Raw genomic sequence first — 27401 nt, 5'->3', positions numbered from 1 at the left:
TAGAAGGACAGGCAACACTTTACAGCATCACAGAGGCTGTGGGCAGACTAACCGGGGCAGAGAGAGGAAACTCCGAGTTACAGTGGCCTGGCTGCCAAGGGACTTCCAGCAGGTGCACTCCAGCTCAGATGGCTGAGGAACAAACCACAGTCAGTACATTGCTATGCACAGAAAACAAGCAAAACATGTACACTGACTTCAAAGAAGAATTTGAGGCTGTCTTCCAGGGAGGGGCTGATGTCCTGAGAGCCCTTGAGAGGTTGTTGTGGTCCTCCCCTTGGTCCCTGCTGTGTTTGTACACTGCAGGGTCAGTTGGATATGTTGAGTGAGTGTAAAACACTGCTGACCATTATGTCTTCCCATGCCATGCAATAATAACTAACAAACTAAATAATACTGTAATACTAAAAGAACTTCTTACCTTTCATACAACAGCACACGCCACTGTGATATTTCTAGTGGATGTGTTTTACTGTATTTCCTATTCAGCATCACTGCATGATACAGGTGTCACATCACTAAAGCTGGACACTGTAGGAATATTGGAAGTCAGTATTCTCCACATTCTCTCCGTGTAAAAGCATTTTCAACTGCTCAACCCTATTTTTAAGTTAAAATGTAGGTTGTGGTGCTTGTCAAGCTGGAAACTCAAACCTTTAACCTGGCCAAGACATGTTCGGCATCTTTCCCTTTGGGCTAGATGATAATAAACATTTTGTTAGGTAAATGTTGAGGGCCGTGCATATACCAAAACAGGATCAGCGAGTTTTTCCAAGTGAAATTCTCTGTGTGCGGATTAGACTTTGTTACGTGGTTTTAGGTTTCCATGCGGATAGCCCTGTGTTTTCAGCTGTACTATAGTCTGTAGGCTACTGTTTCATTTCAGGATGTTAGACCAATGTTTTAGAATAAACATGTTTATCTGGCAACCCTTAACCTACATGTCAGATTCACATAATATAAGTGAAAACAGTTGTGTATATGAGGCACACATGCACACCTTACAATGTGCTATGAAGGCTGAGGCAAGCTTTTCTTTCTTTCTTTCTGTCTTTTTTTCTTTCTGTCTCTCTGTCTGTTTTTTCTTGAACTGACATTAACAACTAAAATACAGCAATAATGTTAAGAATTAAGTGAATTTGCCTCAACCTACTGCTACCAATCAAAAAATGTGGCCTTGTTAAAAAGAAAAACAGTGGTAAAGATATTGTTACTGGAATCTTTCTTCACGACTAAACTGTAGATATTGATATCAGTCCCTTAAAAATCCAGTAGTGGTCCAGATATTCTCAGCTGCTACATTGGGTGCTTGGAAGAAAACTCTTTGGACAAGCACTGGTGATTACATCAGACCACAAAAGAGCCCCAACTAGAGAGCTGCCCTCTTCTTCATTAACCCAGCCAGCTGCTTAGGAAGGGCACCTGATGCTCTGAATTTTATTTCTCTAATCTCTTTTGCACCCAGGCCCACCACAGACGCCCAGGTGTGGATGTGGGTGTCCGCCTCTGAGGTGAGGTGACTCACCGAGCTCATCTGCAGCTGCGTCCAAGGCAGAAGAAACACGGGACAGCACTGCTTGATGCCGCATTCATATTTAGAATGAATGCAATTTTCTAATTTGACTGCAATACCGGAACATTCCACTGGGGCGCTCTACTGTAACCAGCACTAAGTCGCTGCCATAACAGAAGAAGAAGTAGATGAAGAAGCCCTCCGGCGGCTGGCTGATAATGAAAACACACACACACCGCAGAGACAGGAGGCAGAAGGACCTGACATCACACAGGTGAGCTGTCATTTCTTTTGCATAAGATTAATTCCATCTGTTTGAATACATTTGTGTCCTAAATTACAAATGACACGACTTGAGTTCCCAACCCAGTCGCTTTTCCAAGTCACAACAAAGGCTGCTTTCAGCCTTACAAGTGGAAGCGAAACTACTTTCTTTTCAAGACAGTAAACTTTAGACCAGAAAATGAAGCTGACGGATGAAACACAATAACCAAAGTGACAGGCTGCGAGCCGAAGCCTTGGCTCCTAGTTTTTCTTCACAATTCATGTTGTTGTTACAGTGTAATGAGCTGCACAGGCGGAAGATAAGATACAGGACTTAACTCGAGACTGTGCGTCATCACCAGGATTGATTGTTGTCGTTGTTGTTGTTGTTGTTGTTGAATTTGTAGGCGTTCTCCACTAAAAAAAAAAATACATCATGCAGTGCCACTGTTATAGACCATGTTTATCAGCATGGTATAACCAAAACAGCCACAATGAAATGCCACAGAGATAAAAAAACAAACAAACCAAAAACCAAAAACAAACAAACAAACAAAAAAACAAGTAAGCAAACGAAGAGACTAAAACTTATTTGAGCATGTAAAATAAAGCACAGCACACAGGTTTGTCTTGTTAAATGGCTGAATTATTTGTTTCCTTAAACATTTTTAAAAGGTGGAGAACCTGTTAAATTGTTTAGAGCTCAATAAACCTGAATTCTGTCAGTGTTTTCCTACACGAGAACAGAAATATGAATGAAGTACTACAGACAGCAGCTTGTCCATCACTCTGTCACCATGACCATGACGGATAGGATGATGGAGAGCTCATATAGCCATCAAAGGCAGAGTGCAGTATCTGTATTGGGGTGATAATAGGCCTTTTTAACAGCATCCGTTTTGACATGAAATAGCAGGTACACACGTCACTACTGTCAGTACTAATGAAGGTCCTCGTGGCCTGTGTTTACCTGCTGTGAAAAAGCTTTATAATGTTTAAGTCTGTGTTGAAATAGTTATAGTCATGGAATTGAACTGTGTGAGGTGTGCGCACACACACACACACACACACACACACACACACACACAGACAGACAGAGAGAATTAGTAGAAGTCAGCTTTTCTGGTTAAAGTGATATATTTTGTTATTCCTTATTATTGGGCAGAGTTGAGTTGAGTTGTAAATATGTTATCATTTTCACTCTAAGTTGGCAAAAAATGAATCAAAATATCAAGTTCTAAAGAGTTCCTCTCGCCTTCAACCAAAGGAATGTACACGGTGTGACAGGAACTTGATTTATGACTCACTTGCTCTGAACTAGGAAACTCTTTTCAGCCAAGTCTGTAAGTACAATACAAAAAGTGTTGACAGATTCTGTCAAGGTTCATGTTGGGAATAAAAATGTTGATTATAAGTGTTTCTTGTCACAGAACTGATGCTTACTCCCAACATCTGCAAATACTGACATTTCCTGAACAGAATGGAGAAGCCTGATGTGCGCGCGCAGACACACACACACACACACACACACACACACACACACACACACACAGACAGACAGACAGACAGACAGACAGACAGACAGAGGCCTTTGTTGTCTTTATCTTTCCCTATTAAATACACGCTCTTGCTCTCACTCACTCTCTCTTTTCCCCTCTGCAACAGTGTTTGTGGTGGCTCTCTTTGTGCAAACTGGTGTGCCTGCGTGAAATGACATCAGCTGGACTGTCAACCTGAAGGTAAAAACTGAAGGATCACTGTGGTGTTAGCTGTAGCATTAGTGTCAGTACTGTATGTTTGCTAAATCTTAAATCTCACTTTCACTTTTTGCTTTTTAAAGAGAGACAGTCTGCTGTGACTGCAGATAATTATTTTCCTTGTTGAATCTATTAAACATTTTTGCCATTTTACCGTTTATGTTCATTTGCCTAAATAGTCATTGTCATTGACTTGTTTTGTACTGATGTATGTGGGTGTGTTTTCCAGTGACACAGTCTGTGGGAGTTTGTTTAGCTGTAGTTGACAGGCTGCAGATCAGCCTACTTGAAAGATAATGACAAAGTTACCAGATTTTAAAGTGATGTCCTCAAATTGCTTCTGTAGTTTGTCTTTGTAATGTATGGTTGGGGAAAAATAAGCAACTTTGATGTAAATGAAGCAAGAATTAACACATTTTGGATTTATACTTGATAAATGACTAATTGATTAATTGATAAATTGTTTCACCACTGAGCATATTGCATTTCTGTGTTTTTCAATCATGTGCCATTGATGGCTTAAATAAGTAAAAAATCCATTCCAGCCAAACACTGCATCTGATTTCACCCAACTGGCTTATCCTCTCTGGTTTCTGAAAGTGTAAATTGGGTACTGCCGTGTTTGGCTAGAATGAAAACCTGCAGATTTTCTTTGTCCTGACAGTGCCTGGTAGAGAACCACTGATTTTCTTTATTTCTGTCAGTCATTTGTGAATCATTTCACTGCTATAAATGTTTAACACATAGGCAGTCAAAGATTATTTTACTTTCATTTTTAACTCTCTGAGCTCTGTTTCTCCTACCACAGGTGATCCTGGCTGACTGTACCTCCATCTGTAACCACACTGCTCACAACCATAGTCACATAAAGGATTAGACATCAAACCTTTCAGCAGCACCTGACAACCATTTCACTGTGCTTTAGCTCAACGACTGATCTTGATTCTTATACCAGACCCTCTGCCTCCATCTAATCCTTATAGTTTGTCTAGTTACCTTTCAAGTATTATTAGTCCTCAAGATGTCCACCCAGCGAACCCCCTCCCACCACGAGCAGGCCTACGCCTCCTTGACCAGAGGCCTGAAAGAGTTGGACATTCGTGGCTCCAGTGTTCCCTGCAACTTGGTCCTGATTGGAGACGATGCCTTCCCTCTAGCCATGAACACCCAAGGCCAGGTCTTGATGGCTGCCTCCCTGTATGGCAGTGGACGCATTGTGGTCCTGGGGCATGAAAGCTACCTGACCACCTTCCCTGCCCTGGTAGAAAACGCCCTGATCTGGCTGAGAGGGGACAAATCTGATAACCTGTCTGTGGCGGTCCACCAGCGTGCCAAGGCAGTGGCAGATAACCTCAGCAGATCAAGCTTCCAAGCTACTGTGGTGGGAAAGTTTCATGATAATCTGGGTGTTGGAGTGTATGTGACAGATGCCTACAGTGTGGAAGCTGATGGGAGAGACCTGGTGGCATATCTGAAGGCTGGAGGAGGACTGCTGATAGCTGGGCAGGCATGGCACTGGGCTCATGAGCACCCTAAGGAGAACACCCTCCTTTACTTTCCAGGGAATAAAGCCTCCAGTGTGGCAGGGATCTACTTCTCTGAGCATTGTGGGGAAGTGGAGTGGCTGCCAGTCTACCCTCAGATCCCAGCCTCATGGCAGAGTGTAGCGTAAGTGTTTTCTTCTGTTCTGTGTCACACAGGCCTCGCCCTTTGGCAGACTCTATGGGCATAGGCCCCGTTCAAATTATATGAATGACCCCACTCACCTATCATGTGTGTATTAGCACTCCGCAAGTTCCCTGTAAAACAGGGAACTCCTCTGCTTTTTCTTCATCCTGTTTTCCTCAGGTTTGATAATGACTACACTCTGACTACACCTGCCCGGGTTTCATCACCGGGCAGTGCTTCATGTGCCTTGGCGCTGAGCACACCTCATTGGACCCACTGGCTTGCGAGTCTTGATGAGTGTTGTCTTCACTTAAGCTTTGACAATTCTGGGAGCACATCTAGCGGCATCTAGACCTCCTTGAACTGTGCTATGACGAGAATGAGGAGGAACATGACGCTCCACTCAGGTCACAGCCTGAGTGACCCTCATTTTCACCACACAAGAGGTTCCTTCAGTATATAATGATTTCCTGGTCTTCACTGGGGTCGGCAGCTTTCACCAACCATAGTCAACCACCAGCCCAACATCTGAGGGTGGAGTTAATTCATGTGTTGACCTTGCTCAATAATGTGGTTCAGGGTGACATGTAGCTTCCCCTGCCACTTCATGTTGAACCTGAAGAAAAGGATGAAGAAAAGAGGAGGAGTTTCTTCTTTTATTGCCCTAGGACACACATGATTGGATGAACGTAGACATGCAGATGCCCTGTGAATGAGGTTGTTGATATTTCAGAAGACATTTGCAAAGCCTTGTTTTGGAATATTTTGAAAGTTGTATTTTTTAATATGAACATATTTAATATGTCACCCCAATGCTCATGGCATGCTGGAAGAACATACTTTTACAAAACAGGGACCTGGTTGTCCTAGCGTATAACTTATGGTGACAAACACTTGTCGCCTTTAATTTGATCAGAATCAAGCCATTTATATCACATTTACACTATGTAATTAAGCCATGACGCAATTGTTTACCAGATAATAATTTGTCAAGAAGTTATTTATCATGCACAAAACCTTGTTAGGTTTAATAAAGGCCACACTGAAATGGAAAACATACCTCTTTAAATAGCCACTCTCTGCTTTCCCTTTCTTGTCTCTTTGTCTATTTTTCTCCCTCCTCTCCTCCTCCCCCTCCACATACAGAATTGGTAAGGATTTTGAGGACGACCTCCAGTTCCTTCTCCAGGGTGTGTCAGAATTTCACTTCAAAGGTGGGATACCCTCTGAGGTGCTGGTCCATGGCCCACTGGCCTTCCCTATTGGCAGCAATGAGTGGGGACAGGCTTTCTTGGCAGGAGCGTACTATGGACGGGGTCGGGTCATTGTGGTCACACATGAAGGAGCCCTGGGGCATCAGGTGAATTTGAATTCCTGAAAGATCTGTTTTATGTGTGTTTGCTATGTAATGAAGATAATATAACAAGACGTTTCTCTGGCTGCAAGTAAGTGCTATTGTTAAATGTTAATTTACAAGATTAGAATTTATAAGACTTAGACGCCTAAACATAAAGTGTGTGGTTGGTGTGCACTGATCTTTTCAATACATTCAATATCTTTTATTTTCTACTATGTCTCTCCAATAAACTTCATCACAGGAGATGGCTCCATTTTTGACAAATGCTATTTGCTGGTTGGATGAGGGTCGGAATGGAGTAGTCGGTGTTGTCCCATCACTCGGTCATCCTTTCAACCTGCTGAGCAACCTGGGATTGCGCTGTGAGAAGACAAACTTCAGGAAAGACCTGAATGTGTTTGTGTGTACAGCATACAGCGATGATCATGCACAGGAGATCCAGGAGTTTGTGGCAGAAGGAGGAGGCCTTCTGATTGGTGGGCACGCCTGGTACTGGGCACAGACACACCATGGGCAAAACCCACTTACAGACTTTGCAGGTAATTTACAGTTGATTCCACACTCACCAGAGCACCTTTCTTCACCCATGGTTTAAAGAGTCACTCAACCCCAAATCCAAATCTCTCTCAAGTCCGAGCTTTAATGGTGAAAAGAAGGGCACGGGGTCTTTATTGGTAGGTGATGTCCCCTTTTACAGAGTGCAGAAGGTTGTGGCATTACCTGCTACCAATGACCTGGCACCTTACTTCTCAGTTTTCACAGATATTTGGGTTTGGCATTTAGTAACTGCTTAATTAAGGGCGGCTATTTTGATCTTAGCTGGTTCAATTATCTGGCTTACCTCATTTAGCTAACTCAGTTCTTCTAAATCAGGTAGTGAAAACTCAAACCATTATCGTAATAGATTCAGCCATACCAGACAATCGAGTAATTCACTTCTTGTACTGCAGGGAACCACATCCTCAACAAGATGGGCTTGAGCCTGCTGGGAGAGACACTGGCATCAGGTTCCTACAAGGCTCCTGTCCATAGCCAGGCCGTTAAAGACAACTACCACTTTCGCCACTTACTACACCGCTTTGCTGGTCATGTTGTCAAAGGGGAGGCACTTACCAAGAATGAGGAGTCGCTTCTTAAAAAGCTGGGCTCGGACTGCGCCAACTATCTGCACATGAAGGCTCATGACTGCTGCTCCTACACACAGGTGGTGTCTACTCTTACGGACATCTTGAAGAAGTCGGGCATGCCGCAGGTAGGCAGCACACCAGTGTACCACTGTTTTACAGTCGCTGTCACTAAGGGTCATAGATTACTTGATGTTCTTTTAAGATCCTTCTACAACCAATATTTATTCATTTTTCATGTGTTTTCATGAAGGTGTGTGAGAGCTGCCCTGTGCGCACCCCTGAGGACCACCTGCTCCTCAGTGTGGGGTCAGAGGTCTACAAGGCGTGCCCAGACCCTGATGCCCTCCTGCCCTACCTCATCAAGAATAATCCTGTGATGCCTGTTGTCTACAACTATAGGATCAAGATTAATGTCAAGACAGGAGGTCAGACCTCTTTGTTGATCACCAACAAGACAAAAAATGCCCAGCACCTTTCATACACTCACATTCATCTAAGTTTCTCCCATTGTGTGTGTGTGTGTGTGTGTGTTAGGAGCCGAGGAGTGGCTATGTACAGGTCTTTACCTCGCTCCTGGTATGAGGACCTACATGGCCATGCCAGCGGCGATTGTCAACAAGGGTTGGAAGGTACTGTGCACTTCATTATCTGAAAATATCAGGTTTATTGAGTTCATGTCTTAAATTCAAATCAAGGCTAAATTGACAATTCAAATATACATAATGCATATATATGACCTCGAGCACACCAGTGGTTACTTTGTTTCACCCACCATCGCCCACTGGTTTTCTTCATTATGTTTTATTTTCTTACCTTTTTTTAATTTTGATTTTTTTAGGTATTTTTCTTGTAACATAAACACACAAATACATGAGAAATGGCCTACATACATACATAAATGCACACATGCCAGATAATGTAAGCTAATCTCTTAATTGTCCACAGATGTGGAAATTTGCCTTTGGCTTCACAAGTTGGTTAAAACACATCACAGTTAATCACAACAAATTTATATATTATAAAAAAAAAACACAAAATGCAGAATACAAACAACAATAACTGTTGAAGTCTTCCATGTCAAGTTGACAAGTATGCCCTTCAACTCCTGAGCACAATGACCAGGCAAGTACAAGTTAATGGACAACTAAGATATGCAACTCCTTTGTTCCGCCGTCCTTGATGCCCTTCTCTTCATGTATAAACCAATCCATTCTGCCTCTGCTCTTGAGGATGGAACAAAAACTCTCAAGAGATCCTTGTGTGACCAGCGTTTATCAGGAGTAGATGAAAAAGCTCTGGGATGCTGGCTATGACGTCAAAGTGGATCCTGGATCTGAGGATGATTCTCAAGAGTCCTGGTTTCTACCACACCGTGTGGTCGGACAAGATAGTGGGAAGCACCGTCTTGTGTTTAATTGTTCTTTCCAGCATCATGGTCAGAACTTGAATGCCAACTTACTGGCTAGGCCAAATCTTGGGTCTTCCCTGTTGGGAGTGTTACTCCGCTTCAGGCAACAGCGAGTGGCAGTGACTGGTGGCATAAAGGGCATGTTTCACCAGGTGCGCCTTCTGCCCACAGATCGTCTGCAGGTCAAGAGGACCCTAGTGTCTACAAATAGCAGGTCCTGCCATTTGGCACAACCTGCAGCCCGTGTTGCTCCTGCGAGCCTTCCTTTCCAGTGGCGGATTTGAGATCCATCAGTGGGCTTGTAATCTTCCTGCCTTTATAGAGCATCTACCACTTGCAGTATGATCTGAATCCAGTGAACTCTGGCTCTCTCACTCCACTGATGATCCTGATGAGCCTACATTAGGCCTCAAATGGACCCGTCGCCCTGATCTGTTGGGATATAAGCACAGAGTTTTAGCCACACCCAGCTCAGAAGCACCCACATTACGATACATCTATAGTATACTTGCCAGTCAGTATGACCTTTTGGGGTACATCCTTCCCTTCACCACCAGAGCTAAAATACTGGTGCAGGAGCTGTGGAAGAAAGAGAGAGGTTGGGATGATCCAATTGAATCGGCCAACCTGGTTGCTCAATGGAAGACATGGGAGAATGAACTCTGTTTCTTATCAGATGTGAAATTTCCTCATTGCTATGAGCCATCATGCCTTAATGCCTCCACCACAATACAAGAGCTTCACATCTTCTGTGATGCGTCAGAGAGAGCATATAGTTCAGTTGCCTACTTCCACTCCGATGACCAATAGGGGCAGATATCTGCATCCTTCATCATGGCCAAGTCGAGGGTAACACCAAGGAAGCAGATTTCAGTGCCTCGACTTGAGTTGTACGCTGCCCTGTCAGGCGCTCAGCTTGCTGACTTGATCCAAGGAAATCACACTACCTATCCAACGGAGTATACTTTGGAGTGATTCTACCACTGTATTACGGTGGCTAAAGTCTGACTCATGTCAATATAAGGTGTTTGTGGGCACATGTATTGCTGAGATACAAGAATTGGCACTGGCTGAGGATTAGAAATATATGGACAGTGCCTACAACCCAGCTGATGATCTTACTCAGGGAAAATCCCTATTGGACCTGGCTCACCCACAGAGATGGAGTCAAGGGCCAACTTTTCTACTCCTCTCCAACACACATTGGCCAGTCCTTGAAATCACCACTCTTTCAGAAGAAGAGGCTAATGAATTGAGGAAGCCAACCAGTATTTACAGTGCCTCTCTATAACTGTACCTTGACCTGGCATCCCTGGTTGTTTCTCATTATAATAGCTGGAAGGATGCTCTTGCCACAGCAACTGATTTTCTTGAAAAATCCTCTGTATCAGATTTGACTTTGACGGCTGAGACAATTCTTCTTCAGAAAGATCAGGAGGACCACTTTCCAACTGAGCTCATTGCTTTACAATTTGGCAAGAGTCTCTCTTCTCTGGCCCCTGAAAATGACCAAAGTCTAGGTCTCATGCGTGTGGGAAGCAGGCTCCGGAGAGCTGCTGATCTTGACCCAGAGATGATCCATCCCATAGTCCTGGACCATAGCCACCACATCTCTCAGCTACTCATCAAAGATCATGAGGAGCATTTACTGCATCCAGGGCCAGAGAGAATTTTCAGTGAAATCCGCCGGAGACTGACTGCTGAGAGGAAGAGCAGCCATTTGGCAGCATCAACATTTACGCCAACATTGCCGGAGATGGCGAGCCTCCCCAGATGTTGTCTTGATTGTGGATCCTCAACTTCCTCGTTCTCTCTGGCCCATCGGTGTCATGTCTTGATCATTTGTGTGTTTTCCATTTCAGTTCAGCATTCCTGTTTTATTTTGTCTAACTCTCCTCTTGTTTCAGATCACTTCCTGTCAAGTTTCCCTCCTGTGTGATTACTTGCCCCGCCCGGATGTGTTGCATCTGTGTCTCATTGTCTTCCCTCTACTGCCCTGCGTTCCAAATCACATACTTATAATTTTTACTTTTAGTATGTACTGCAGCTGCCCTTTCAAAGTATGTTGTATAGTATGCAATATGCATGCGAATGCATACTATTGGGACACACTACATACATCATCCCTGAAGTCCGACCCTCTTGCTCACTTTCGCCGCCATCCATAGCACCACATTTGAATGCTGTTGTCAAAATGCCGGTGCTGTTTCATACTGTGCTGTCGTCATATTTCTTATCTTCTCTCTTCCTGTCGCTTCTGCTGTCACTGAGCGAGTTTTGTGCAATATGTGTGTTTTGTTGTCTTCCGTATGTGGGCGTGGCTTGTACGCAGCTCAGTCAGTGCAAAGTAACGTCTGCTGCGCAAAGCATTGTGGGTCAGAATGGCCATAGAAGCATGCTGAAATGCATACTGCGATATCTGATCGGATGGAGTAGAACATCCTGGTACTCTTGGCATACTGCATCTGACATACTATGTATTGGGACATTCAAATGCTTTTTTCCCCTACTAAATAGTATGGTAGTATGAGTATTGGAACGCAGGGCTAGTGTATTTACCCAAACACACCCTGGATCAAACGCTCAGACCTGTTGCACAGCTGGTTTCATTGCCTGAGTTCAAAGATGACGATTAATGGACATGAATGTAGGTTCAAAACTGCAAGCAGTTTTGGGGTGGCAATGTTGAAGTCTTCCATGTTTCAAGACATTGTTGAGCTCTGGGAGGAGCAATTGGCACCACCGCTTCAATCTAGAGTGAACTGCCCACACCTGCAATCAATCTGCCTGAAGCAGTGCTCCCATAAGTAATAGCAGAAATCATTGCTCTGTTTGCTCTGCCACCAGCAAGATCATACCTTTATGCCTGCACAGTGCATCAGAAAACACCATGTGCTGAAAGTAAAGGGGAAGTTCTTGTGACAATAAATACCTTCATTGTGGAACCTGCTGCCTCACTCTCCCTATCTTGGTTACTCCAGTGCCAACATTAGATGTCACCAGGCTCCAGCCCTCTTACTAGCAGGTTATGCCTAACAATAACGGACAAAGTTCCAGTGTGAATGGAGTTTAGCAGAGTCATTTACACATATTAAAAGTTAAAACACTTTCCACAAAACTTCCTTGCTTATGTCATATGAAACCAGTTTGCTGATTAGATACAGGTGTTGCAATGCTTTTTTAAAGATGTATTCTCTGTTGGCTGTAAAACTTGAAGTGCCATCAAAAAAAGTTCCTTAGTATTTAACTAATCTGCTGCTTCAACAGACTGATCATTGATCAGAACAGGTGAAAAATAATGGCAGGCATTGTAGTGACTCATAATAACCAGCTCCTTACTCTTAGATTCGTTCACATATGTCTGCATGTACAGTGCTGTGAAAAAGTATTTGCCCCCTTCCTGATTTCTTATTTTTTTGCACATTTGTCACACTTAAATGTTTCAGATCATCAAACAAATTTTAATATTAGACAAAGATAACCAGAGTAAATGAAGAGTTCATTTGCAAAAACAGATAAAAGCCATTCTTAAAATGTATACACCTTTTTCACTGATATTGCTTGGAGTACACACACACATATACATACACACACACAAAGCATGATTTAGGATAATAAACATTATGCCAGGCAAAATAAACATATAAAAAATATAAATAAATATAAAGTAAATTTTAATAAAATTCAAAAAAGTTTAAAAAGTTTTAATAAATTGAAATGGAGATATCTGTTTTTGCAAATGAACTCTTCAAATATAAAATACAGTTTTTAAATGATGATTTCAGTTATTAAGGAAAAATTAAGGGAAAAAAGCTATCCAAGCCTACCTGGCCCTTTGTGAAATAGTAATTGCCCCCCTAACCCTAATTACTGGTTGTGTCACCCTTGGCGGCAACAACTGCAATCAAGCAGTTGCGATAACTGGCAATGAGTCTTTTACATTGCTGTGGAGGAATTTTAGCTCACTCTTCTTTACAGAAATGTTTTAATTCATAAAAGGCCTGTTTAAGGTCATGCCACAGTATCTCAATTGGATTTAAGTCTGGACCTTGACTAGGCCACTCCAAAACCTTCATTTTTTTTTTTTTTTTTTTTTTTTTAAGCCATTCAGAGGTGGACTTGCTGGTGTATTTTGGATCATTGTCCTGCTGCATAACACAAGTGTGCTTGAGTTTGAGGTCATGAACTGATGGCCGGATATTGTCCTTCAGCATTTTCTGGTAGAGAGCAGAATTCATGGTTCCATCAATTATGGCAAGTCGGCCAGGTCCTGAAGCAGCAAAGCAGCCCCAAACCATCACACTACCACCACCATGTTTGACTGTTGGTATGATGTTATTTTCCTGAAATGCTGTGTTAGTTTTATGCCAGATGTAACGGGATGCACACCTTCCAAAAAGTTCAACCTTTGTCTCGTCAGTCCACAAAATATTTTCCCAAAAGTCTTGGGGATCATCAAGATGTTTTTTGGCAAATGTGAAACGAGCCTTTGTGTTCTTTTTGGTCAGCAGTGGTTTTCGCCTTGGAACTCTCCCATGGATGCCATTTTTGCCCAGTCTCATTCTTATTGTTGAATCATGGACACTGACCTTCACTGAGGCAAGTGAGGCCTGCAGTTCTTTAGATGTTGTTCTGGCTTCTTTTGTGACTTCTTGGATGAGTCGTCCATGCACTTTTGGTAGGCCAGCCACTCCTGGGAAGGTTCACCACTGTTCCAAGTTTTCTCCATTTGTGAATAATGGCTCTCACTGTGGTTCACTGGAGTCAAAAAGCCTCAGAAGTGGCTTTGTAACCCTTTCCAGGCTGATAGATGTTTATTACTTTGTTTCTCATGTGTTCTTGAATTTCTTTAGATCGCAGCATGATGTGTTGCTTTTTGAGATATTTTATCCTACTTCACTTTGTCAGACAGGTTCTATTTAAGTGATTTCTTGATTCAACAGGTCTGGCAGTAATCAGGCCTGGGTGTGGCTTGTGAAATTGAACTCAGCTTTCTAAAAAATGTGGTCAGTCACAGATAATTCATGATTTAACGGGGGGTGGTGGGGGCAATTACTTTAGCCTTTTCCCTTAATAAATGAAATCATCATTTAAAAACTGTATTTTATGTTTACTCGGGTTATCTTTGTCTAACATCAAAATTTGTTTGATGATCTGAAACATTTAAGTGTGACAAATATGCAAAAAAATAAAAGAAATCGGGGGCAAATACTTAATTTTTCACAGCACTGTATGTAAATATAAATATATATGTTCATATGTTTGTGCTGTGGTTACACTGACTCCGTGTCTTGCTCAGGTCCAGATCGGCTGTCAGACGGACTATCTGAAGCATGATGAGTTGAAGAGAGCACCATGTGTCCACGAGCACTTCCCTGTTACCTCAGAGATGATGCAGGTGTGGAACCTGTGGGGGGGGCTCATCTACCTGGTGGCCCCACCCAATACACAGCTGGAGGGCCCAGAGGTCATTGTGCAAATCGCCATACCTGCACCATATTACAAGTCTGGTAAGTGTGTGCGTGCGTGTGTGTGTGTGTGTGTGTGTGTGTGTGTGTGTGTGTGTGTGTGTGTGTGTGTTCATTCTCTTCAAACTGTTTCAGTGCTCTCTGTTGGGCCCACCTGTCCATTAGACTGCTGCTAATAGGCTGCTAATTTGGAGCCTGTGTAGAGCTTTAGAGATAACCAAACAGCCCAAGGTGGAAATTTCTTTACTGTTCAGCAGCACTTTGAACGTCAAACTCAAAGTCTGATCCTCCACTCAGCTGGTTGACTACTTTTTGGCAATCGTTGGTGACTACTACTACATGTACAGTGTAGCACACATTTAATAGAGCTGGGTAGTTCTAGACAACAAGAGGACACTGTTGCTACAGTTGTGTTTAGTGTCGGCCACAGCTGTAGAGCAGAGGCTCGAGATTTGGACTTGAGACAGATTCAAGTTGTGAAATTGAGACTTGCTACTTGACTTGCGACTTAACAGCTTTCAGGCTCGACCTGAGTCCTTCAAGCAACAACTTGACCAAGACTTGAAAAAACATTGATAATTAACCCTTTGAAACCTCAGCAAATTCACTTGATTTCTTTCAAAAACCATTCGTAACCAAACAGAACAATCTCACTGCCAGCTTTAGTGAGGAACTAGAAACTCACCACGCTGCTGCTAGCCTTCTCAAGTCAGATAAGTCTTGAAATTGTCCAGGAAAAAATGGTTGCAAACTGTGCTTTCTAGCAATGAAACACCTTACCTTGTACTCAGGGGAACTGGGACTTTGGAATACCCACATAGGGCTCTAGTTTCGCAGACCAGGCGAGGCGGGGGCGTAGCGCAGATGCGCTTCGCCAACTGGGTGTGGCCAGGCGGATTTTCCAAGTTTGGCACGCCGTTCTCGGTGGCGCAAGTACTCCGCCGTCCCTCCTACCGGCGGAGAGGAGGAGAGAAGGCATGGAGTGGGTTTGACACAGCCGATTCACATGTAACCAATCAAATGAGCCCCTGTCCTTGCCTTTAAAATGCGCTGCGTGAAGGCGTAATGAAAGTTTACACAGCTGACATGGAGGTCTATTGCCGCGGGCGGAGCGGAGCTCAGGAGACAGGCGCGGAGCGGAGACCGGCGAGCAGTGCGGACACGTCACCAAAACCTCACAGGCAGGCTTCCGGGATGTTAGACACATGAACGATGCAATAAATACCGAAAAAACCACTATTCAATGCTACGATCACAATCAGCACATACATATATCTCCATATCAACTGTCCCGTCACAGCTGATGTCAGATCAAAGGAGATTGGCACCGTTTGTGCTGATCGTGAGGTTTTGGTGATGTGCGCCAGCCAGCCAAACTTCCACTGCGCCAGCTCCGCTCCGCCTTGCGCTGAAAGTAGACGTGGTTTCAGATGGCGAGCTTTTGGCGCACCTCGGCGAAGCCTTTTAGCACGAAACTGTCACTGTGCCAAGCCGAATCTGTCGGCACCTCCCCCCGCTGCGCCGCCACTCCCATCTCGGCGAACCTCCGCCTGCGAAACTTGGACACTGTCCGCCTCTCCCGCTTCGCCGGTCGAAACTAGCTCTGCGCGGGGTTCGCCTCACTGCGCCACCCCGCGCTGCGCCGGGAAACTAGAGCCCATAGTGTTCATGGTGTAAGCTTGGGAGAAATTAATGCTGACAAGACGAAGAAACTCTGAATTTTCTTCCATGTGGTATATCAAAAAGAGAGCATTCATTTTCCTGAATTGACTCCACGAACACCATGCTGGCAAAATTTACAAATTACAAGGTCTGAGTTTCTGTGAACACAGAAAGAGACATCTTGCAGCATAATTGGGTGAATGAACATTTATCATTGTCAAATGAAGTCACCTCCGCTGCAAAACAAGCAGAAAACAAGCCGCTGGTTTGTCCACTCCCTATTACCCCCAAGTATAGGTAACCTGATTGTTCCTCTGTTATATGCATATGCCTTTTTGTCTTTATATTTTATGAATAAGGAGAAAACATATTTTGAAGTCCACTAAAGTGACCACTAAGAAATTCTTGAGGAGAATCTCTCAGCTTCTTTGCCCAGTGAAGAAGACCTAAAGTTTGAGGGACTAAAGATGATCCTGCATGATCTGTTAAATAACGTCTTAGCAAGTTTTGTTGAGTTTTGCTCTTGTTCAAGATAGCCAGGCTCACATGACAAGGAAAAAACAGTAAATGAAAAATAATTAAATGAGGAATCTTGTGCCATTGTAATAGGTAAAGTCAGCAGTCCATGATGCCAGTCATGATTTACAACTACAAAGACCTGAGATGCAATTTTCAACTGGCCCTGAAAGAGTTTCAGTATTTGTTACAGTAACATTCCCTTAGCCAAATAAAACTTCACAATATACCTCTGATTTATCTCCAGGTGTGACGACAGCAGCTGATTGGTCACTGCTGCGCACAGCCCCGGCACCCTGGGCAGAGCTGGAGTTTGACAACATCATCATTACCGTACCATCAAATGTTGTTCGGGGCCTGGAGCGTCCCAACGAGGTGGCGGCAGTCTGGGATGACATCATGAGGGGTGTCGCTGACCTGGCTGCCATCCCACACAAGTTCCCCCGCAAGGAACGCTTTGTGGCAGATGTGCAGATTTCCTATGGTAAGTGGGAACACAGCAACTTACCCCAACCCCTGCATTGTTGCATTGTTTTTTTTTCATATTAAAATGATTAAATATTCAAAATTTATAGTGCATTCAGTACATTTGGTAGAGTGCACTCCAGGTGCATGTAATAATGCCCCCTGACACACCTGGGGCACAAGCTCCAAACTGAAACACTTGTTGATCACTCTCAGCCCCTACCAGCCGGTTAAGAGGAGGAGTTAGCACTCAATTGAACAATCATAAATCCTGCCTCTCAAATGCAAACCAGCTAATTGTAGCTCAGTAAATGCTGCCCTTGGACAAAACAATATATCTGTCTCCACAGATGTTAATGAAGCTTCTCCAGATGTTGAGGTGTTTTTAGATGTTTATGCTGCTGAATTAAAAAAGAAAGAAAAGAAAAGAAAAACTCCCTGGGGAAATGTTGTGCCTGTGGTTCCTGCAGCAGAGAAACAGAGACTGAACAAAATTAAAACAGGGCTGAGCCACACACTCTGGATACACCTGTGTCCCACCATAGACAGGAGTATTAAGATTAACAAGCATGCCTGTCTTTAGTTGAGGGTAAGTTATGGTGTTGGATTCATAAAATGCCCAAACCAAGAGTTAACATTACAGTTGAAAGCTATGCTTACTTAATGTGACCAGACCCTGACAGGAGCCCCACTTTACTAGCTAAGCTGTTAGCAGGACAGCTAATTTAGTCAAGCATAGCCTGGGTGATGCCAATGAATTCTGAGAAGCGTACCTTAAAAAGAAGTGCAGTTGCTTTGACCATGACAAGTTTAGATTCAACAGAAGACATAGAACATTTTGATATTTAAAACTACTTTCTGCGGGAAAAGTGTGTCTTGGTCATGGCTGAGCCACCTTTTTGAAAGCCACCTTGTAAAAAGTGGAGGTCAAATTTCTACGACCCTGACATGGTTAGATTCAGCAGAAGAAATTATACATATGTAACCTATATGTTAAAACTGTCCAAACAACACACTGAGTAGCCTTTCACTGAATGTCATGTTCTCCATGGTTGGGTGCAAATACCTTGTCCGACCTAGCAACAGTAACTAAGGCGAGCAGGACTTAGGATTATGGTATAAAACAGGTTTTTCAAATGTTGTGAGTGACCACAACCACGAGAAATTCTCGATCATCCAGTCATAACAGTGTAGTAGTATGCAAGATTAGCTGCAGACAGATAGACACCAACACACATATGGACAGATAAACGCGACTTAAAGCATGATTCCCTCCAGGTTGCTGCCTGTCAGAGATAATCATTACTGATTATTCGAATTTCATATTCATATTTTTCTCATATTCTCACCTGAATCTGTTGTTGAAGACAATAAAAAAGAAAGAAATGAAATTCCTCACAATTATCAATGGAAGCTTCATTACTGAGGGAGGTTAATAGTAAAAGTCAACACTGACCAGTATCCTGAGGTTGTAACAATGAATCATAGTAGTTTATTTTATTGTCTTTTCATGTTTTCATGCATGGCTATCCTCTTTTGTTTCAATTTATCATCTTTTATTTGCTGTGTTCCTTGTTTTTACATGAAGCACTTTACAAACTCTTTCTAGCCATATAAGTATGCAGTATAACTAACATGTATTTTTGATATCACCTGTTCTCTCTCTCCTGTTCCTCTGTCTTTGCAGAGGCCATGTTAAGGAGAACTCTGTCCCTCTAATATTCTTCCAAATTGAATGCATTTCCAGAGTCGCTGAACCATGAAGCCATTCTCTTTCTCTGTATTCTCTCCATCCAGGTTGGATGCATGCAGGCTATCCTATCATGATGTATTCATCTGTAGCAGATAGCTTGGTCAACCCTGAAAAAATCAGACATGCAGACATGTGGGGTCCCATCCATGAGCTGGGGCACAACCAGCAGAGAGGATGCTGGGAATTCCCACCACACACCACAGAGTGTACATGCAACCTATGGTCAGTGTACGTGCATGAAGAGGTGCTGGGGATCAACAGGGCAAAGGTGAATAAAATCATAGTGTGGTATTGCAACAAGCCATTATGTCCAAAGTGTTTGTTGTTTTGTCAAAAGCCTGCTGTCATTAATTTTCTGTGAAAAAATTTGCTTAGCTTTCCAGCTCATGCCAGCAGGAAGGAGACACAAGGCCCTACTAACAAGGAAAATTGCATGCAAAAGATTATTTGTGCCCTCTGCTATGGCCATTCACAACAGAAACATAATAATATAGTTCCTCTCCCCCACAAAGTCCATGAGCACTACTGCTTTTGCTAGGAATGCACTTTTATGTGTTTAAAAAACTGTGTCTGGTTTTACTGTCGCCAGAATGCCAAAAACAAATTTCCATTGCAGTAAATATTATGGACAGTAAAGTCTTTGTACCCTCTATCCTTGTCTTATGTAAACTGCATGATTACTACTCCACTTGTCCTATATCATGGTCATTGCTCTGTGATCAGTGTAAAGATGTGGTGACTCTTGTGTCTGATGTAGGCACACCCTAATATGACCACCAATGCTAGGAAGAGTCGCACAGAGGAGTATGTGAAGGGCGGCAGGTGTCTGGACAAGTGGAGCGTGTGGGTGGCCCTGGAGACGTACATGCAGGTGAGGATTACAGTCCAATGTCATTTTCCTGATCTTCAGCTTCATGGTTGGAGATCAGGAACAAGACTATAAATTAGGCTTGGTTTCTGCAGTTCTACTGACCTGTTTTGGATTAAGGTTAGAGTAAGGTTTGGTTCGGGTGGCTCATACTGGGGAGGGGTCCAAATTGGGTAGTGATACCCACGATATGCAGTGGATACAGTAAGAATTACCCTCTAAGCTTCATGTTCAAGGCCTTGTGCACTGCTGGGTCAAAGTTGATGAAACTCTTGAAGGGGGTGGAGGGATTTATGATCATACTGTTGCCTCACTGTACTTTTGAAACTTTGAGTACATTTGTACAAAGTAAAATGAAAACCCTCCTCAGTGTACCTCATACCAGAACTTGCCCTGAATGTACAAATCTAGATATCTCTTTAAACGTGCTTCTCATCTGTGCCTTTTTGAAATGTGCCTGTTAATGTATATATCTTGAAGCTGCCCAGTGGATTTCCCTCTTGTGGTATAATGAAGGTCCACTGCTCTACCTCTGCCTCCTCCCCTGTAGCTCCAGGAGAGGTTTGGCTGGGATGCTTTTAAGAAGGTCTTCGCTGCTTACCACAAGATGACCAACACTCCCAGTGACAACCCAGGAAAAATGAACCTGTACGCCCAGACTTTCTCTGAGACCGTAGGGATGAACCTGACTGGGTTCTTCAAGGCCTGGGGCTGGCCAATTGATGCAGCCACTCAGAAGAAGCTGTCCAGCCTGCCTGCCTGGACTGACCACCCCATGGTCCAGTACGGCTGAACTGTGCCAATTACGACTGATAGAGCTAGACCAGAATCAAGAAAGCTCTCAAAGCAAGTCGATTTACATCAGAAGTTAGAGAAATTGTTGTTTGGGAAAAAAGGTTTTAATTCTTATTAACTGGTTGAATAACTATCTGAAGGATATTTTGTGCAATACAGCAGCATATCCCTAAGACTGCAATGTTCCTGTCCAGGCAGGAATGCAATAGATACACACATATCTCTGTATGGTGTTGGAAAGAGCCCCATGACTATGCACTTTGTTCCTTATTTTCTTATCTGGAACCTTACTACCATTTTATGCAGTTAGGTTGAATATTGCTTTTGAATTTTTGGTGGTAAAGGTAAGCCAACCGGTTATTAATGTTCTGTTAAGGGGGAGAAAAACAGAATACTGGAATTTTATTTTTGTTAAAACTTTCTCCCAGACCACTGGGATTAACCGGACTAAATTCATCAAGGCCTGGGGCCGGCTCATTGAAGCAGCCACTGAGGAGAAAGCCTCCAGCCAGCATCCCTGGAGTGACCACCCCATCATCCAGTAGGCCTGAAATGAAAGAGAATCGAAGAAAAAGATGGGTTGAGAGAAACATAGGTACTTGTAAGCCAAGGGGATATATGGGGAGAGGGGTCTCTGGTGACAGGAAATCTTAGACCTTAACATGAACTTTAGCAAAACTTTAAATGTGTGATGAGAAGTTATTTTCACTCTCTTGGCTGGGTGATGCACACCGATGTTTGACATGGAATGATAAGTGAAGCATACAATTAAGTAATTAGTTTTTTTTTTATTAATTTTGGGTTGACAGTTTTGCTTTTCATCATATCAAAAGATCACATACCTTTCACATACATCACATACTCTCATTGAAATAAAATGTATTTAATGAAAGTCAAAGTTTCTCAGTATTTTTTGTGTCCTTCATTTAATTGTAGCTTGTACCCTGCCTGGTGTCGTTTTTTTACATTTGGGAATTTACATTATTTCTGCATTTTTTAAGCCTTTTTTGAAGGTGTAAGTGGTCTTTTGATGTTTCAGTATTTTTTTTTTTACCTTTTTCTTTTTCAAATGTTTCTAAAGATGTTTGATGTGGTTGAGGTTTGGTGATGGAAAACCATGCAAGTCAGCACTACTTCTTCTTTCTTGGTCCACAAATGAAATGAAATACATCTTTATTGTTCACCATGGTGGAAATGTGCCTTTGGCCACACCAAGAGCATATATTAACATTAACATGTGGCATTTGAAAAAAAGGATATAAGTACACATAAAAGGAGTCTGTTGCATACTAAAATCAAAACCCTAGGCTGTAAGTTGCAATCATCCAGCTAAGGACTTTTTGTAAAATGTCCTTGTTCTCTTTGGCATCCTCTAGTGCCTCTTAGAGGGTATTAGTTCAAACTTGGGCAACAGGGGGTGTCTGTTATGATAGACTGGACTTTCCAGTTGGTGTAAGTGGTGTATACGTCATTCAGCTGACTGTGGCTTTCCTACTATCCTGCTGGCAGTACTGACCATTCTAGCCAGTATATTTTTGTTACTGCAGCTCAGATACCAGTACCAGGATGCAATGTTGTATGTGAGAACTCTCAATGATGTTTAAACTGTCTGTAAAATGTGTTGACGTACTTCAAAGGAGTTGTATCTTAACAAATACAGATATTACATGCGTTTGTTAGATATATAGTGTATATTCACCGTAAAATCCAAGCTATTGTCCAGATATATAAATGGAGTATGGAGTATCTTGTTTGGTATTGCAGATGGCCAATTGTTTTGTTGTCCAAGTGCTGATCTCTAATACACTCTGTTTGCACCATTCTTGGATGTCTTCATGTTTCAGGTAGCCTGCTTCAGCGGGGCCATCTCTCCTGCTGCACTAAGGCCGGTTAAAACCATATCATCTGCAGATATGCACATTTAACTAGGTTGCAACAGAAGAATGTACTCATATAATCTCATTAGTATAGAAGGAAAATAAAAAAGGGGATAACACCAAACCTTGCAGGGCCCCTGTGTTCACAGTTATCTGATCAGACACACAGCCCTTTGCAGTAGCTCCCTGTCTTTCCAGTAAGATGTCAGCTTTCATTGTATTAAAAGCTGAGGTACAATCTAATAAGAGAATTCAGACATATGCCATAGACTTCTGGAGATGTTGTTTAACAGCATCGAGTTTTGTTAGTATTGCATCATCTGGGCCTCTATTTCCTTTATAAGCAAATTGAAGTGGATCTAGGCAGCCTTTGACAGAGGACGTGAGATGGCTTAGTGTGATTCAGGCAGCAACTCTGGCATGCCTCTGAGGTATATAGTGCTATCTCTCTTTTGTCAATGTGTAGCTGATCCTGTGCAAACCACCAAATTCAGAACAGGCAAAACAGCTGAATGTTTGCACCGCCATGTTTGGCTGGATGTTTTATGCACTGCTGCATTAACCTCTCATGAAGACATCTCCTCGCATAAACTGCAATAATTGCAAAGATAGGGTTCAGTCTTTGATTCATCTGTAAAAAAAAAAAAAAAAAAAAAAAAAAAAAATTCTTTCTCCTTGTCTCCGACAGTTGAATTTTGGTTTTGGTTTGGCCCATGCTAAATGTTTAGACTTGTTTTGTTGTCTAAACTGTTATTCTCCTGTTAAGCAGTAAGGTGTTATTTGTTCAGCAACTTTATAACTTGTACCTTGGACACAGGTAATGTTTGTTCTCATAACCCTGCACTTGTCTGCAGATGGTGAGGTCACTTCACTTTTACTACAATGTGATATAATCTGTTTTTTCAGCACTTAGGAGAACAATTCAGCTCTTTTGACAAGATAAAAAAAAAATCTTGCATATATTGCATTGAAAGACCAAGAGCATAATGTGTTGATATTTGAATTAAATAAATTGTGTGATAGCAATCTGCAAAAACCTACAGATATTCATAAATGTTTCAGTTTCATAAGAGCATATAAGTGATGAAGTTCTTTCTCTGAGGCCACACATCAGTGACCTTGATTGTTAAAAAGCCAAGATTTAAATTGGGATTTCATTTCAGAAACAAACATCTTTTCATGTGACTTGAAGAAAAGGCTGGTTGCAACTACATTCTTACCTTTAGTTGGTCACGTTGCATGAGCCTGGGGCCATTGGATAGTTTGTCATGGTGCATTAAGGCTTGTAGCGAAGGGTAAATTTTTGACTCACTGCTATGCATTGATTGCATGGACTTCTTTTCACATGTGAGGACGCAGTCAGTGACTCATGATGACCTTTAACGTCATTTATTTGTCTATACCATTCAGAATTATGGAACTCTGAGATCCTGCTTGTTATTCACAAAGCTCAATGAATCTTTTGGAGCCCAGTGTGTGCAAAATATTTTTCTCATTTTGGCTATATTTGTGCTGTTTGCCTATATTATCAATAGGAGATATTTATGAAAGGACACCAATAAGTTCATTTATTGCTTCAGTCATGGCTTTTTATTCATCCAGTTGTGGTTGGATATGAACAGTAATATAGTATCAGTCTCAAAGCTGTATACTCACAGTACAAAACTGTACTCATTACTGTTTTATCACACTGGAAATACATCATATCATAGAATCATAGAATACACCTCTAATGAGTAATTTCAACATTAAAGGGCCATGACACCCAAAATAGTTTCCTTCATCAATCCTTCCACAAACCCTTATGCCCTGCAGCTGTTGTGAAATAGCTCCCCTACTGGTTGGTTGGAGAACTGCTGGAGGAATTCGCCCAGTTCATCAACAGAGAGCCTTTCCACCCAGTTGTCCTCTGTGTTCCTGGCAGTGGCAGCACCGCTCAGGATGGGTCTGTCGTTGTTGTCCACGCAGCAGTAGGCGTTCCACAGGTAGTCCGGGATGTTGACCCGCTTGACGTTGTTCTTGACAATCCAGTTGTCTGCAGATGGGACGGCACCGACCAGAACATAAGCCTTAGAGCACCTGTCCCGGAAAAGGTCGGTGAGCTGGGACTCATAGATCCTCCAGGCATTCTGGTTCAGTTTGGGGTTCTGTGGAACCACGTTGGTCAGGGTGAAGGTGGCATTGCGGCTAGGGACTGTCAAGGGAAAGAGACAGCTGAAGGTAATGGAGTGACAAGATTGTAGGGAGAATATCCAAAATTACCCTTTGGCATTGCTGAATTAATAGACAAGGTCCGAATCAGAGGCTACAAAAAATATGTATAATGATACTTACTGGTTGACACAATATGCAGTCTTTCTCTCAAGTCCTTAAGTGTGTGTCATAGAGATTTTAGAGGTATATTTCTATTACCTAGATAATTATCCACACGTGTTGGAGGCCTTTGTTTATGTAGTTAAACATTTTTTTTCTCTAATATAGGCTGACCCAGCTGTAGGCAATGTGCTGCCTGGAGTGTGGTTGACCATAAGGCAGCTGCTGGTTGTTCAGCTGCTGTTTTTTTTTTTTCCTCATTTCTTCTACTCTTTGATTGGCCTCCCATTTTACTATAGACTATAGTTGTGCCGAGTTTGTAAAAAATTGAGTGTGTTATCAATATTTTCTTGGCCTAGCTGTTTTTTGCTTTTATCTACCATAGCCTGCTGTGCCTCGCTGTCACATAAAAAGTTTTTTTACTTGAATTTTGCATGAGAGGGCTCAGTGTCACATGAGGGTAGGGGTTCAGAAGTTGTCTCTCGCTGCATGATGAGATCACAGTTTGAACTCATGAATAAGTTTGGTTTTTCTGTGTGTGTTCTCCATTAGCGCATGCATGCTTATATAGTAGAGCTTCACAGTCTCATGGCAGGCCAACAAGGTGGTGCAATAGCTCCATTTCTTTTTTTAGTATGGACTCATTATTTTGAAACTGGAAAGCTGTCTTGTCTCCATTCCTGTTTTCAGGTATGGAAAAGATGCCTTGTCTACGAGGTCAAGACTATGTAGAGGAAAAAGATGTGACTGCTGCCACCTGCTGACCTAAACAAAAAAATTACCCTGTGCATCTCCAAACTGCACTACCTGCATGGTGTCCATTAGGGTTGAGGTGACCCCGGTCAAAGCCAGAGTGTGTGTAGTCCTCGTTCAGAGCCTGTCTCTCCCCCAGGTACACCCCAGGATGGTCTTTCCCCAGCCAGTAGCCATCCTTCATCTCTGCTTGCCAGGCCATGTTTACCAGCTGCAAGACAGGGGTAGCACATGAAAAAGTCAAATTTAAAACTACCATGGAGGCTGTTACTGGGCCAAATGCAAACCCTTCCTCCTATAATGTCATTATCTTGTATCATCATGCTACGTAACTATGTTTCATGCACATGATTTATTCCTGACTACAGGTGTGACATAAATTGTAATATTCTGGCCACACTCTGATACTTTGACCACACCTGTTTACAAACCCAGTGCCAACCTGAGGCTCGACAAACCAGCGCTTCTCCCTGCCACCTCCGTTACTGGGCTGGAAGTGATAAGCAGAGTAGACAGCAATGCGATGGCTGGTGTCATACAGAGTGGCAAAGTGGTACCTGGTGGTGCAGAGAGAGGGGAAGTGCACAGCAGTGGTCAAGAGATCTGGAATTATATGGACCTTTATCTTGGAATATGGGGCAGAAAAACCCAAGAAATTCAATCTTTAATTTAAATATCATATAGTATAAATCAGCAAGATTAAAAGCCAGTTTAAATGCATTCATTAGGCAAGGGACAAAGCTATGTTTGACAAGTGTATTCATTATCATTATCTATCTACACTTATAAAATGGCTTTCAAAGATCATATGTTCATTATGTCATATCACAGAGGTCATATTTTACCTGTTCTTAAAGCGCTGGCAAAGGCGGGCAGCACCAGGTGTGGCAGCCCCCCACTCTGGCACCTTTCCTTGGTAGAAGTACTGCACACACTCTGGCACATCCTGTATATGTATGTATATATACATATGTATATGGATAGATACACATATAGATAGATGTAGATATAAATTGATATAGATAGATATGCTGTTGCATTGGTTTGATGTTCCTAAAAGAAAGCTTTTGAAATAATTGCAAGACAAAGCAAACCTCAAAGTGGGCCACAACATCAGCATGGACCAGAGAGAGGAGGGAGAGAAGAACACACAGAGCTACTGATGTCTGCATCTTGGCAAAAACTTTGGTAGCAGGGCCTCTCTTCTGGGTAATGGAATAGAGTAGGATAGAATAGGACAGAATTTTATAAACAACAAGGCACTGAAAAGATATCGACCTTCAGTGCAGCTAACAGCTCTTTAACCCTTCTCAGTCAAGGTCACAGATTTATTTTTGTCATATGACTCCTGAACATTGTCATTCATCCATTTTGTGTGTGTGTGTGTGTGTGTGTGTGTGTGTGTGTGTGTGTATGTGTGTGTGAGACCCCACTCACCTGGAGTTGTGCCTTGGCCACAGCCTTCTCTGAGCACAGCCTACCTTTTATACACCATGTCCTCCTCCCCTTTCACCCCTTTTTTTTCTCTCCCAGCTTTTTTTGTGTACCTGGGTAACACGTGATATTTGCCAGGGCAGACCCAGAGTCGGTCTACCTCATTGGGTGGGGATGTGAATGACCACAAGAAGGTTCAGCTCACATGCAGGCTTGTGTTTGTGTGTTTGTTTGACTGATTGTAAACTGGTGTAGAAATTATGTAACTGATGCTAAAACCAGTGATGACAGGAAGGTAGGCATCCCTGTGGAATTTATTGAAAGCCAACTACATCCATTATGGGACAAAGAGTATATCAAGAAAGTGTGTTTAATGTCATCCCAGTGTATTACAGTCCACTAT

At 42.6% G+C, this 27401-nt stretch overlaps 2 protein-coding genes across 2 annotated transcripts; one reads left to right on the top strand and one right to left on the bottom strand.

Annotated features, from left to right (window-relative positions):
- The first annotated feature begins 3457 nt into the window (after positions 1-3457).
- On the top strand, positions 3458-21503 carry LOC115369666 (TRPM8 channel-associated factor homolog). The gene is made up of 12 exons (XM_030066333.1): positions 3458-3516; positions 4343-5202; positions 6349-6562; positions 6801-7098; positions 7510-7811; positions 7937-8111; positions 8221-8315; positions 14394-14604; positions 16988-17224; positions 19003-19226; positions 19716-19829; positions 20377-21503. Exons 2-12 carry the CDS (start codon positions 4556-4558, stop codon positions 20617-20619), a joined length of 2760 nt encoding a protein of 919 aa, XP_029922193.1. The 5' UTR covers positions 3458-3516; positions 4343-4555; the 3' UTR covers positions 20620-21503.
- A 2797-nt stretch (positions 21504-24300) lies between these two features.
- On the bottom strand, positions 24301-26736 carry LOC115370503 (endonuclease domain-containing 1 protein). The gene is made up of 5 exons (XM_030067530.1): positions 26659-26736; positions 26410-26510; positions 26007-26121; positions 25619-25775; positions 24301-24692 (listed from the first exon to the last, which is right to left on the bottom strand). Exons 1-5 carry the CDS (start codon positions 26734-26736, stop codon positions 24301-24303), a joined length of 843 nt encoding a protein of 280 aa, XP_029923390.1.
- Positions 26737-27401: the final 665 nt, after the last annotated feature.

The sequence above is a fragment of the Myripristis murdjan genome, chromosome 13, assembly GCF_902150065.1.
Source record: "Myripristis murdjan chromosome 13, fMyrMur1.1, whole genome shotgun sequence".
Lineage (NCBI taxonomy): Eukaryota > Metazoa > Chordata > Actinopteri > Holocentriformes > Holocentridae > Myripristis > Myripristis murdjan.
Note: the sequence above shows the minus strand (reverse complement) of the source record. Positions and strands in the feature narration are given on the sequence as shown.